The 14,231-nt window shown below is 54.2% G+C and overlaps 2 protein-coding genes across 2 annotated transcripts; both read left to right on the plus strand.

The window, feature by feature from the left end:
• Positions 1–1,367: 1,367 nt before the first annotated feature.
• HRCT1 (histidine rich carboxyl terminus 1) lies at positions 1,368–2,125 on the plus strand. Its single transcript, XM_021691679.1, has one exon. The coding sequence runs from the start codon at positions 1,415–1,417 to the stop codon at positions 1,706–1,708; it is 294 nt and encodes a 97-aa protein (XP_021547354.1). The 5' UTR covers positions 1,368–1,414; the 3' UTR covers positions 1,709–2,125.
• Positions 2,126–7,187: 5,062 nt separating this feature from the next.
• SPAAR (small regulatory polypeptide of amino acid response) lies at positions 7,188–7,553 on the plus strand. Its single transcript, XM_021691730.1, has one exon. It carries the CDS (start codon positions 7,188–7,190, stop codon positions 7,416–7,418), a length of 231 nt encoding a protein of 76 aa, XP_021547405.1. The 3' UTR covers positions 7,419–7,553.
• The last annotated feature ends 6,678 nt before the right edge of the window (positions 7,554–14,231 follow it).

Consider the following 14,231-nt stretch of genomic DNA (forward strand, 5'->3'; position numbering starts at 1 on the left):
AGAGCTCATCTCATTGAGGTCTGAGAGGAAAAGTCCCCAGATGTCACTTCTTGCCCTGGCACTTTTCCAGAGGAGGAACCGGGCTGGGTCAGGGGAGGGGCTTGCCTAAGGACACAAGGAGGCTGGCTGCTGAAAACATTCCTCCAGGGGGCAGGGCAATGAGCAGCATCAGGGAAAGGTAGGGAGGGTGGGGGGCCTCACTGTGGAGGGCCCCTGGGCATCTGCGGTCTTGTGGAGTGAGATGGAGAGCTGCATGTGCAGAGGAGCTTTGAGGACTGCCTGACAAGCCCACAGCAGAAAGGGTTCCCCAGGGAGATAGTGGGTGCCCGGCCCTGAGGCATGTGAGCTGGATGGACAGTGCTTGTTTAGGATGCACAGAGGGGATTCGGGACTAGGAGGGGCAGGGGAGTCTGACTGCTCATGTCCTGCTTGCTCTGTAAGTTCTTCACCAGGAAGGAATAGCATGTCACTCCTGCTGTGCAGAAGGTATGGGATGGAGCCAAAAGCCTGCCATTTATGGCCAGTCGAGACTGTTGAACAGGGAACCGGGAGGCTGGGATGGGGTCTGGCCTTTCTGAGCTCAGCAGCCTCCTTCCTGCCTCCTGAGCATGGGCTAACACCCAGACCAGGTGGGACCGAGGACCTAGAGACAGGATTCAGCTTCCCTAATGATGAAAATCTGCCCTCGGTACCTCACTGAGCTCCTGAAGCATGGGACAATTCATTCCACAGGGCCTGTCCCTGTCCCGGAGGACTCGGGTGGCAGGACAGGGAGCCAGAGACTCACAAATGCTGAGGTCTCTCCGGTCCACACTCCACTGCAATAATATTGATGGCAAATGTGTGTCAGGGACTAGTTTAAGTGCTTTATAAATCTTAACTCCTTGAATCCTTAGAAAACCCTATGTATGCGGGAAAGTACTTTTATTGGCCATTTTGCAGATGAGGAAATTGAGGCACAGAGAAGTTAAGTAACTCGTGCACAGTCACAGAGCTAGTGAGTTGTGTTGTTCCAGAATCCACATTCTTACTCCCTAAGTTCTACTGTCTAAGAGTGGAGGGAGCTGAGGCCAGGGAGGGGAAGGGGCTGGCCTGGTCACTTGGCCAGGTGGCAGAGATGGGGGGGCTGGACTTCTTGTCCCCAACCTCAGGGCTCTTCCTTCCACAGCCCTGGCTGACAGCGCCTCTGTCCCCACCCAGCCTCCCCATGGACCTCCCCAGAGTTAACAGTCGCCTGGCCTGGCGCTTGGCAGGCAGCTCCAGCCCAAAGAGGCTGAGCCCACATTTCCTGGCTGCTCTCCAGCCCGCAGGAGCTGAGACAACAAGGTCCAGGGACCGTGAGGGCTGAGCAGAGGCGGCCGAAGGGGAGGAAGCAGCAAGGAGGCGCCGAGGGGAAGGACTGTCCAGCTCCCGGATGCTAGGCCTCGTGGGCTTGATCACGGGCGCTGCTGCGGCCGTCCTGCTGCTGCTGCTGCTGCTGGCCGCCTGCCTGTGCCGCGGCCGGCAGGACCGCGATGTGGAGAGGAACCGCCCGGCTGCGAGGACAGACCGGGTCCGGTGGGCCCAGCCTTGCTTCTTCCCGCGCCGGGGCCACCTGGGCCGCCTGGGCCACCTGGGCCGCCCTCACTGTTTCCATCATCCTGGCCACGTGGCTCGCACGCACCATGCGGGCCTCCGGCACCACCACGCCCCCCGAGGCCGCCGCTGACACCTGTGAGTGGCACCCACTGCCTGCCCTTCCGTCGCGGGCACTCGTGGACGCCCGTGCTCCCGTGCAGAGGGGCGCCTCTGGGTGGTAAACGCGGGGTACTGTGCCCGGTCCCGCTGGGCTGCTTCCGCACACTACGCCCCGGAGAACCGAGGGGCACCGGGGGTGGCCCTGCGCACACCGAAGGGTGACGCGGTGAGAGCAGGCGAGGCCCTTCGGGGATGGAGCCGCCTGTGACTTCACTCCCAGCGGACGCCGGCGCACGTGGACGCCCAGACGACGCGCCGCGCTCCTGGAAGTGCTGTCTTCTGACGTACTGTACTACTGTCCGCAGGCCCCTGGCCCGGGGGCTCCTGGGGGGGCCGGCAACGCCCTCGTATCTGGAGAAGGCAGTACGAGGCTGCAAGGTCCATTCACTTGTGCCTTGATGCAAGAAAATAAAAACCACTAAGAAGCTTTTGTGAAGAGGCTCTTGATTGTAACTCAGGTGGGAGAGGGAGCAGCCAGGCGTGTGTCCGCACTGCCCGGGGACCTTCCTCTCGGACGGGGAGTGAATGTTGGCCCTGGCGCCCTCTGCCTGTGGGCTGGAGGGCACCGTGGCCGGCCCTGAGGTGCTCCGAGGGCAGTAGGGAAGGAACGCTCGGGACCCAGGCTCTGAGGGAGGATTTAGGGTTTGCACGCAGCCCTGCCCAGAGAGGGCTGTCCGTGTACCAGGGGGCTCTGGGCCTCTGTGGGACAGTCCAGGGGCTCAGGGAGAAGGGGGATGAAGCCACGCAGGCTGGCCCCCAAGGGCTCTACCTCCAGCGCTTTTCCCAGCCCATCTCCAGGGCAGACGGGGCTCTGGGACCTGCAGAAGCCCCACTCTGTGGGCTGTGTTGAATTCAGTATTTCCTTGGTAACTGGGTCAGGGTTTCGTATCCAAGCCTTGAGTCTTCAGCTCCCCGTGCTCACGGGTGCCTGTGTATACCAGAGGGGTGGAGAGATTCTTTAAACTGGAGGAGGTGGTGCTGGGTGGCCTTGGGAGAGTGCTTGCCTCCTCGAGATCTCAGTTTCCTCTTCCCTAAAATGCGATAGATAGCGGAGACTCCTTCTAGCCAAAGCCTGGAGACATGTTCCAAATATCCCATGAATAGCTGGCAGAATTCCACAGGGAGGAAGGAAATCTTGTTCTGAGGCCTTTAGCCTGTGCTTGGGTGGGAAGTGGAGGGAGGAGATCCTTGGGGGCCAGGAGAGGTGGTGGTGGTGGTGGGGTGACTCGAGAATAAGCCAGAAAGTCAGAGGCCTGGTGACTCATTGGAACAGAACATCCTGTTTCTTTTCTATTTCCCAGTGGATTCTCCATGAGGCCTGGGGGGTGTGATGGGGAGAGCGAGGCGAATTCACACTGACAACCACACTAGATTTCTGGGCTGGGAAAGTGGGCCATGGGTCAGTATGTATTGCTGATTTTCTCTCTGCTGGGTCCTTCAAATCCTCCTCCCATCCCGCATTCCCATGTTTGCCCTAGCTTGTCCCCCCAGCCTGGATTCCTGCCCACCTCCAACCCTGCCCTTTCTGAAGCATCTCTCCGTGGCCTGAGGGATCTGCCGAAATGCCTCATCACCCTAGGGGGAAAGTCTCTGCCTCTCGGTTGGCTATTCAAGGCCCCCTGATCTGGTTCCTGCCCCTTGCCCCTTTTCTCCTGTCCATACTGCTTCGTCGTCATTGGCCCCAGAAAACACCTCGTACCTTCCCCTCTCTGGGTCTTTGCTCAAGAAGAATTTGTTGCTCCCTCTTATAGGTTTCCAATTTGTTACAAGATTTATTTTTGTATTTCTGCTGGAACACAATTACATTGTCTCCTTCCCCCGCGATTTATGGCAGGATTGAGGGACCCCTGCCCTCCTAGGTCTGAGAACCTTTGAGGGCTCCCTGCCCCCAGTGCAGAACCAGCCAACACAACAGATGCTCAGGAAAAATTATCGGAACCTCATGCTCTCTGGAAAAGTAAATATGATTGGAATAACCCCTGCCAGAAATTTGGAGCTTGTGGGACACCAAGTATAGCAGTAGGGCCCCGAGAGGATGAGGCCTCTGAGCTCCTGGGGCCTTGCTGAGGGGGCTCGGGTTCCCACTCCATCCCTGGTGTTGGGGATCTGAGAAGTGGGAAACATTTAACAGATGGATGTGTGTGGCCTGCTGGCTTGGATGTCTCCTCTCCCTCATCTCTCTGTGGAGCCCCATGTCAGACTTGGATGGCCTGCTTCTCCTCAGTGTGGCCTGGAGTCTCTGGGAGATTGCTATTCTCTCTGTTCTAGGATGTCTGCCACCATCTTTGCCTTTCCTAATGTAAGGGAAAGTGTGGGATGTGGTCTTTTTCTGATCAGTTGACGATGGTGGATATGGGAGGACACATACGTATCTAAGTGATAGTTATCTTGGGGAGTCCCATGGCATCTGGGGTCCATGGGCAGGGGCTGTAATATCACAGGATGACAATAGTCACAAGAAGAAGAGAAGATACCCAGAAAAATCCCTTAGTACAAACGTGTCTGAGCTGTGGGCAAACAGGTATGGCTGTCTTGATCTTTTCAACTTGCCTGATCCTGCTGCTGCCACTCGTCACAGGACAGGGCTGTGGGGGGGAATGGTCAAGGGCAAGGATCCTGGACTGAACGTGCACTGTGGTGAAGGCATCTGCACTTCGTCCATCTTTATCAGACGTTGCTCCTTTTGCCCTGGGCTTGAGATGCTGTGTTGGCCGTTCCATGTGGCAGACTGCCCATGTGACGTGAAACCCCGCGGGGCCCTCAGAGCAGACTGCACTTGTCCTCACAACATAAGCCAGGGCCCTCGCATGGTGCCACGCAGCGTCCATTCAGATACTGAATGCCTGTTGTGAGAACGGACCAGAGGCCTATTTTACTGATGAATCAAGGAAGGGCCCCCAAATCTCAGAATCAGATAAGGAAACCGATACAAGGCAGAAGATAAGAGGGCTGAGCAGTCGCCCTTTGTTCTAGTTTAAAACTGCTGAAAAGGGGCGCCTGGGTGGCTCAGTCGGTTAAGCGTCTGCCTTCGGCTCAGGTCATGATCCCGGGGTCCTGGGATCGAGCCTCGCGTCGGGCTCCCTGCTCGGCGGGAAGCCTGCTTCTCCCTCTCCCTCTGCCTGCCTCTCTGCCTACTTGTGCTCTCTCTCTATCTCTCTGTCAAATAAATAAATAAAATCTTTAAAAAAAAAAAAAAAACTGCTGAAAAGCGAACATCTACCGTAGGTGGCCTCCAACTCTATGCATCCACAAAGAACAGGCAAACCAGAAGTCAGAGAACAAATAACTCAGCTTGAAACCCGGTTCTTCTGGTGCTTTCTACCTCCTGAATTGGCTCATCATGTTTCCTTCGCTCTGCTCTGGTTGCCCCGGTTAATACTAGTAATTGGAGGGCGACTGGGTGGCTCAGTTGGTTAAGCGACTGCCTTCGGCTCAGGTCATGATCCTGGAGACCCGGGATCGAGTCCCACATCGGGCTCCCTGCTCGGCGGGGAGTCTGCTTCTCCCTCTGACCCTCCCCCTTCTCATGCTCTCTCTCTCTTAAATAAATAAAATCTTAAAAAAAAAAATACTAGTAATTGGAGGTGTCCAGCTTCCTGCCACGGGCTCAGCTTGCCCGGGGCTGCTCATGCAGAGGAAGAGCCCTGAGCTCATGCTGGAAAAGGGAAGTGTGAGAATTTGACAGGCTTCATGTAGTCCAAATAGTCACTCATTCTGTGCTTAAGCAGCCTCCTAAAACTGGTACTAAAGAAAATTCACTGGGGCCTTGGAGAGCTTGCAAAGGCTGTGTGACATCAGGCTGGCCCTTTGCCCTCTCTGGGCCTTTGCACTCCGATCAGTAAAACTGCGGAAAGAGGTGATTGCCCTGTGCTCCCCATGGTACCCGGGAAGAGCACTGAGCTAGGAGGGAAAGGAGGGAAGCCCCCCCACCCCTTCAGCCATTTGGTGCTCTTGTTATCACTACGACTAATTAGCAGTAGGCTACAGGCAGGTCGTTTAACTTCTGACTATATGCATTTTGTCTGTAAAATGGAGACAATATCACTTCCCAGGGTTGCTGGAGCCATTATATGAGATAATGCCTGGCTGTGTCTGGTACCTGGGAGCATTGTTTCTCTCCACTCCATTCCTCATAGTTTGGGTAAAACCTCCTTTCTGGAAGTGGGGTGGTGTCAGGGGGTTAGGTGTGGAAGAGCCGCGACTGAGTGAGAGGATGCAGCCCTTCTGGCAGACTTACTCAGCGGCCTGGCCTGGCTCGGCCTCACCCGGAGCGGCCAAGTGGAGCCCCGACTGCGCAGGGCTGGAACGGCGCGGGTGTGTGTGGGGGTGGGGTAAGTGCAGTCACCAAGGGGGCAGGCAGCTGTGCAGGTCCTGGGCCCACACTCACAATTGGAGGAAGGAATTCAGGAAGTGCTCGCAGCTACTCAGACATCTCGGAGCCTTGTCCGAAGCAGGACAAAGGCTGCAGCGCCCAGGGATGAGTGGGCCATGGCCTGGCCCGTGGGGTGGCCCCCAGGTCAGGAGGCCATGGCATCACGTACAGCCAGCGCTGTCACTCGGGGAAGCCCGGGGTAAGTTGTCATAGCACCTGAGCGTGGGTGGCAGGTGTGAGGGCTGGGGGGAGGCCATGCCGAAGAGGGCTTCTTGGGGACGGGAACCACACGGCAAAGGAGCCCCGTCGGAAGTCGCTGAAGGGGTTCAGGTCCTGGCGGGAGCATACCCTGCCCTCTCTAAACAGCACGCTCCCAGCCCTGTGTAGAAAAGGAGGCCGAGTGAAAGGGACCGCAGCCCCTGCCGAAGGCCCCATGGCCCTCGTGGTTCCCCTGCAGTGGCCCCAGCCCAACCTTGCCCAGGGCTGGCATTGCCTTCCTGCCCACCTGCGTTCCTGCCCCCTGCCCACGGCCAGGAGCTCAGGAGGCAGCAGATAGGCTGACTCAAGGACTGGCCCAAGGTTCTTCCAGGGGAGGAGCCCAGGCTCATCCTGGATCCCCAGGAGGGGGAGTATTTTATCTTGTGTCCAAGCAGACAAACTCTCTCGAAATGGGTAGGCGGCACCGGAGGGCCGGGTTGGCAAGGTTCTCTCTGAGCAAAGTCTTCTGCTCCCTCTTCCTCAGCCCCTCCGAGTCCAGGGAGTCTTGAGCTCACATCTTTCAGGACAGCTCTTCTTCCAGAAGCTGCCAGTGGAGTTGACCACGGCTCTTGGGATCCTGGCCAGAGGCTTAGAAAACAGTAACAGAGCAGCTGAGGTCTGATGGCGCAATGCGGAGTGCCCACTGGCCTGGTGGGGCCGTGACCCAGGGCCTCAGACCGGCATCTGCTAGGAGCCCACAAGGAGTGTGGCTGGAAGAGCGGGGCGCCTGCTACCCCCCAGAGCCCCTTGTTTTGGGTGGGGAGCTGAGGCTCTAAGACTTGGCCCCGGTTGCTCAGCAGGTCAGCTGCCACGCAGGGCCATGGAAACAGCAGTGATTGGCGTGGTGGCAGTGCTGTTCGTGGTCACCGTAGCCATCACCTGCCTCCTCTGCTGCTTCAGCTGTGACTCGAGGACCCAGGATCCTCAGGGGGGCCCTGGCCGCAGCTTCACAGTGGCCACGTTTCGCCAGGAGGCTTCTCTCTTCACGGGGCCGGGTCACCATGCCCAGCTGGCGGCGGCGGGTGCCCGGGACTTCTGGACCTTCATGTGAGGCCTCACAGTCCGCAGGATTTGTTCTGCTGGTGGGTCAGACCCACTCACCCCCCAGTAAGCCTTCCCTGGTGTCCCACTCCTCCAAGTCTGCTTTGGGCGAACTCCCCATCCCAGCCCAGCCCAGCTTGCTGTGCCCGCCAGCCTGGGAGATCCACAGGGCTGGGACCAGGTGGAATTCAGCTCCGAGCCCTGAGAGTTCAGCTGGACCCTGCCCACAGGCTGGGGCCTAGGAGAGGCCTGAAGAGTGAGTGACTGACTGGGCACTGTCGGATGGCACGGAGACCAGCTCTTCTGATTTACCGGGGACTGCAATATCACCGGAGCTGACTGGGAACAGGGTGCTAGTTCACTCAGGTTACCCCAGCGTGCCCGTACAACTGGTTCTATTGCCACCAGAAGAAACAGCGCCCTCGAGTGGACATTTTTACACTTTTATCTGCCCCTCTGATGGGTCCGGTTCCTTGCAAGGGCACATAGCACAGAATCCAACCCTGTAGACCTGTCCCCTACCAGTTGCCTGAAATCAGACCTGCAATTCTGCAACCAAAGGGCTGCTTCCTTGGGGACAAGCGATTTATTTTATAATTGAAAATGTATATCCTTATATAGGTCTCTCAAGAACCAGGGCTGAAAACTACAAAAGGAAACAGAAGAGAAAAAAAATAGTCACAGAAAGTACAAGCTGTTTGATTAACGGGAAAGCCAAGAAAGAAGACTTTGAAACATATTTTGAATGAGACTTTATTACTATATTCTTATAGGTCACTTCTGTTCTTAGAGAATGTGAGTGATTTGCGTCACTTGGGAATGATAGAAAAATCATGAACTGAAAGATAATTCCAAATAAGTTAAAATGTTATGTTACATCGAGAGCATGTAACAAAGCTCTTGTTTTTGTCACAAATAAAGAGATGCTCAGTTTTTATTAATAGAAAATCTGGTTTTTTTTTTCTGTACCAGGAAATAAATCCTGTGCCATATTTATTTCTTTTAATTTTTTAATTTTTTAAAAGATTTTATTTATTTATTTGACAGAGAGAGACACAATGAGAGAGGGAACACAAGCAGGGGGAGTGGGAGAGGGAGAAGCAGGCTCCCCACCGAGCAGGGAGCCCGATGTGGGGCTTGATCCCAGGACCCTGGGATCATGACCTGAGCCAAAGGCAGGCGTTTAACGACTGAGCCACCCAGGTGCCCCTCCTGTGCCGTATTTAGAATATAGTTTGAAGGGTGCAAACTTCTGGGTCTCCTGGCTCATATGTCTCCATTCAGTCCTGAATGGATGGCTCTCCTAGGACCCGCCTATTGTAGGGGGCAAAACTGACCCTGCCAGGGGTCTGGCCTCTACGGGTACCCAGACAGGCCATCTTGGCCACAGGAAGGACTCTCAGAGAGAGGCTTGCGGCTGCAGAGGTGGAGAGGGGGGAAGGGGCCAGGGAGAGTGTCAGGCTGGCAGAGAGGGATGGAGTAGGGGAGCATGGGGAAGGGAGAGGCACGGCCCAGGGACAGGAGTTCCTGGGAGCTTGTTGTGGTCACTCTGGACCTGAAAGCCCCCAAACAGGGCCTTCCTAGATGCACGTGGAAGGAAACAGTTGCAGGTTGCATTCTCCACAAATGAACACTGAGACAAAGTTTGGGGTGCAAGATGTTTATAGGGGTCAACATCTGTGAGCGGAACAAGGAGAAAGCAGGATTAGATGAGGAACAAATCAGATTATGATGCAGGCCCTTAATACCCGCCTCCTACCTTTGCTCAGTCTCTGAGTGCAGCCCACCCCCGTTCCCTGTCCCCCAAGGTCTGACCTCTGGCAAAGCAGCTCTGCAGCTGAGGCTGCCCCTGAAGTCCTTCCTTGAAGGGGTCCTGGGTGGTGCCTTTCTCAGAACTCAGCAGGGACCTGTTCTCAGGGGTGCCCAGACATCAGAGGTAGGGGAGCATGTCTAGACACAAAGAAATACCTGGGCATGGAAGCTCCAGATGGGCAGAGATAGAAGTGCAAGGTCTGGGAGGGGAGAGCAAAGTCAGCTCCGGTCCAGATCAGGTGCCTTTCAGCCGGACCCAAGTATCAGGACCCCAGGCCTAGAGCTCTGTCTCTGTGCTGCATGGTCACAACCTCCTTGGGTCCGTGGAAGCAGAGTCTGCAGGCTGGAATCACATGACTCTGAAAACAAAGTGATGGCAAGGAGCCTGACCTCACACTGTAGGTGATGGGCAGTCTGTCAAGTCCTGAGGTTTCCTCATTTGTTCACTTGCTAATCCACCCACTTATCTGCCCATCCATCCATCCATTCATCCACTCACCCACCCATTCACCCGCTCATCCATCCATCCATCCATCCTTCTATCCATCCATCCACCCATTCACCCACTCATCCATCCATCCATCGATCCATCCATCGATCCATCCATCTACTCACTGAGTCTTCCTTCCTTCCTTCCTCAAGCATTTGTTCATTTATTCTGTCACCTGTTCTCTTATTTAGTCATTCACTCCTCTATCAATACACACTGGCTGAGCACCGACTGTGTACCAGGCTCTGCCCAGGGAACATGAGAGTCAACCAGACATGGTCCCAGCACTTGGTGAACTCCCAATTTAGTGACCTGGACAAGGCTGCACATAACACACTCAGGTACTCAGGGGAGGGAGAGCTGGGAGACCCAAGGAAACCCGGGAGGAGGTGGCCCTTGAGCTAGACCTGAAGAAAAGAGGGCACTTCAGCAGGAAGAGTTTGGGAGAGGGTGTTCCAGAGGGAGCAGCGTGAGTGGTGATTCAGAGAACATGTGGGAGCAGGGAGTAGGCAGTTCAGTGGGAGGAGATGAGGCTGGACCACAGCCAGCTCCCCAGGGAAGCACTTCTTGCTTCCACATCTGGAATGCTTCCAGATGCTTCCACATCTGGCCAGCACGTTTCTGGGCAATAGATGATGAAGGCAACAAAGAGGCAGCCTTGCTTGTTGGGCCGGACAAGCAGTCTTTCCAAGCACACACACACACACACCAGCATTGCAATCTGCTATTGCTACAAAGGAGCTAGAGAGAAGGTCTTTGGAGACTCTGGGCAAGGCCAGCCTCAAGTGGAGCTGGGCTCAAGGATGTGGGAGAAGCTGCCCCAGAGATCAGGGAGTTTGAGAAGGGGAGGTAGGCAAGGCCAGCACCCTGGAGCAGGCCGACAGAAGGAGGAGGCTGAGGAGGAGCAGCTGAAGAAGAGACAGGAGGGTGGGGAGCACATGGGACAGAGAAGCAGGGAGTAGGGTTGCCAGATTTAGCAAATAAAAATGCAGGACATCTAGTTATTTTAACTTCAGATAGACCAAAAAAAAAAAAAAGTATTTAATATAAGTATGTCCCATGCACTATTTGGGACAGACTTATACTAAAACATTATTTGTTTTCTATCTGAGAGTCTATTTTAACTGGTGCCCTATATTTTATCTGGCAACCTTGCAAAGGAGAAAGTGGTTCTCAGAGAGGACGAGTCAGCCAGTTGAAAGCATCAGGGGGGATGGCGACGGTGAGCACAGAGCAGAGACCTTGGATTTTGCAACATGAGGGTTGACAATGACCTTGGTGAGAAGAGTTTGAGTGGAGTGAAGGGAGTGGCCCTATGGTGGTGTGCACGAGCATGTGTGTGTAGGGGGCGTGTGGGGGTGTGTGTGTGCAAGGGCAGTTGAATCAGTGGGAGCTGAGGAAGGGGAGGTTGCCGTTGAAGATAATTTGAAGGGAAGAAGGGCCATGTATTTTGACCAGAATGGCACCATGCTGAGGGAGAGGTGATCATTATTTTTAGGAACGGGAGGGAGGCTGAGCATGTGTTGAGCAAGGAGGACTGGGGAGGGAGACCCTAACAGTACTCTAGCAAGGAAGAGACCCCCAGAGGGGTCCCCAGGATGGGCCTGGGGGTCAGGCCCGGATGGTGGCGTGTGGGTGCAGCAATGCTGCTGGGAAGGATGTTCGGGGGTGCAGGTAAAGCCTGCGTGCTTGCCTGTCGGGGGCAGAAGAGAGAGGAGCGTGTCGCGCCGGATGGTCCGTTTTCTCAGCGAAGCAGGAGCATCTGCTGGAAGCTGGCTATGGGGTAGCTGGGATTAAGGAAAGTCTGGAGGGATGACCCAGAGAAGGGATGAGCCCCTCCTACAATCCTACTTTCCTTATGTATGTGGAGTGTGTGGGTGCAAGAGTATGCATGGGGTCTGTGGCGTGAGGGGGGAGTGTGTGTGTGATGTGCGTGAGGTGTGTGTGTGAGTGGTGTGTGGTGTGTGGTGCCCAGATGCTCCTGCCCTGCAGCCCAGCGCAGCCCGCTGCGTAAGAAGAGGGAGGGGCTCTGGAACAGGCCGGCCGCAAGCGCCCCTGCCTCGCTGGGGAGGAAGGGGCGGCCAGGAGAGAGACACTAGAATGCCAGCAGAGCCAGGAGTGTTTATCTGGGGGCAGCAAGGGAAGGGCTGCTCAAGGTCACCCAAGAAATCTGGGACGGAGCCTCCCTTGAACCTGGTTTCCAAATCCAGCCTTCTCTCCGGTCCTCCTGCTGTTACCAGTTCCTATTCATTAGACTTCTCCTGTGCACAGAGCTAAATGCTTTCTATAGATCTTCTCCTCAGAGCTCACAGCCACCCATCCCCTCTATTTTGTAGCTGAGGAACCCAGCTGCTCACTGTGAGGCACTTTGGACTAAATGCCTTACAGCCCTGCTGTCGTAAGAACCTACAGGCACAAAGCTCAATTGTCCTTTTCGTCCATAAATGGGGTCTGCCTCCAGCGACCTCTCAGCAGACCCGTTTCCTATCTTAGAATGAAGGGAAGGCCAGAGCACCTGGGGATCTGATTTGCCCTGTGTTTCCCTGGACAGGAGCTTTGTGCCATGTCCTAAGGAGAGTGGGGGCCTGGCAAGGCACAATGACCCTTTTCTACTCCTTGGAATGAGTGGTTTTCTTTAAGGAAGGTACTTTTCTGGAAAACATGTTTCATGGCCTACTGACTCCAGAATCCAGCCTGTCCCGGAGAGAAACACCTCCCTGGTTGCAGGGCCAAGAATGTGGAGGAGAAGCAGGGCAGGGGTGAGCCCCTCCTGACGGCTGGGTTTAGAGGATCTTCCCGCTCTCAGATATCCTCTAGACAAAACAGGACAGAATCCTGTTCCGCAGCAGGTGCGAAGCTTCAGGGAGGCTGTGGTGGGCTCACTCGGCTGAGGTTCCGCTCTTGATGTTTATCAGGGTGAGGCTTCATGGGCTGCTCATTAGGACTGGGTATGGCAAAGACCCCTTTTTTCCTCAAAGTCAGAGATCCAGGGAAATCCACATGTGAACAAAGCTTCACTGTTGCTGTCCTTGCGTGAGCTTTACCACTGTAATGTCCTCCGACTGACCTCCCTGTCCTTACCCCACCACCGCCCGCCTGGCCCTGAGAAGAATCTTTCTCAGACATACATCTAAACTCCTTAGAAGTCTCCTATGTGGGCTCTGTTCTCAACTTCAGGCTCTTGGTATCTGTGCTAGGCATAATAATGGTCTCCCAAAGATGTCCACATCCTAATCCCCAGGACCTGTGAATATGTCATATTATATCCAAAGGGGAATTACTCTTGCAGGTGGAATCACAGTCGAAAACCAAATGACCCCAAAATAAGGTTAGCCTGGATCATCCAGGTGGGCCCAGTACAATCAAAAGCGTTCTTAAATGTGGAAGAGGGAAGCAAGAGAGGTCAGAGACAGACTTGGAGAGAGAAGGGGCCACCAGCCAAGGAATGTGGGCAGCCTCTAGGAGCTGGAGAGGAAAAAGCAAGGAAACAGATTCTCCCCAAGAGCTTGCAGATGGAAACCCAGCCCTGCCTTCACCTTGACTCGAGCCCACTGAGTCCCAGTTTGGACTCTGACCTCCAGAACTGTAAGACAATACATTTGTTATCTATAACAAATTTGTTATAATACATGTGTTGTTTTAAGCCACTGAGTTTGTGGTTACAACAGCAAAGTATCCTTGGCTTAACCATCATTGCTCACCAAGACTTAGGCTAGAATTTGCTGCTCTAGCTAATCCCAGTCCTGGCTGAGTAAGGTGGCATCTGAAGAGCTGAAGAAAGCTGTCGGGCTCAGGGGATTGCAGTACCCTACAGAGAGGGACGTGGAGGTAGAAATCACACTTTACAGATGCTGCTGGGAACAGGCTAAGAGTGGCACTGTGGGTTGTCAGGCTCTCGTAGGCGTTGGGCAATGTGCTTCTCCCGCAATCCCAATCCCAATACACAGAAATACCCACACATGTGTGCAAACATATATGTCCAGGGCTGTTCTTACAGGATTACTATTTTTTAGAGGATTGTTTTGAATAGCGAAAACATTGTAAAGACCAAAGTATCCAACAATAGGGAAACATATGTGTCCCTATTGGAATTATTATGGTAAATCCACAAAATGGAATAATAACCACTACAAAAATGTACTGACTTGGAAACTGCCCACTATAAATAGAGAAAAAACAGCAAGTTACAGAATGGTCCCATGAAACAGGGTGAGGGTGGGGGAGCAAATAAACAGTCCTTCTCCCTAAGAAAACAAAGCAAAACCAAAAAACTCCTAAATTACTCATTTGTGTATATGTATACATATACACCTGGAAAGTCTGGAAGGATATGATTACCACTGGGGGATAGGCTTGCAGGGAGGAGGAAACTTACTTTTGACTTTGTGTACTTCTGCATTGTTTGACTTTATTTTAACAAGCATGTGTTGCTTTTCAGTACATGTAATAATATTTTTTTTAAAGATGGTGCAAAGGTTAAGAAAAGCGAACTTTACTGCTACTGTTCAGAAAATAGCTGTT

This window comes from Neomonachus schauinslandi, chromosome 13 (assembly GCF_002201575.2).
Source record: "Neomonachus schauinslandi chromosome 13, ASM220157v2, whole genome shotgun sequence".
Lineage (NCBI taxonomy): Eukaryota > Metazoa > Chordata > Mammalia > Carnivora > Phocidae > Neomonachus > Neomonachus schauinslandi.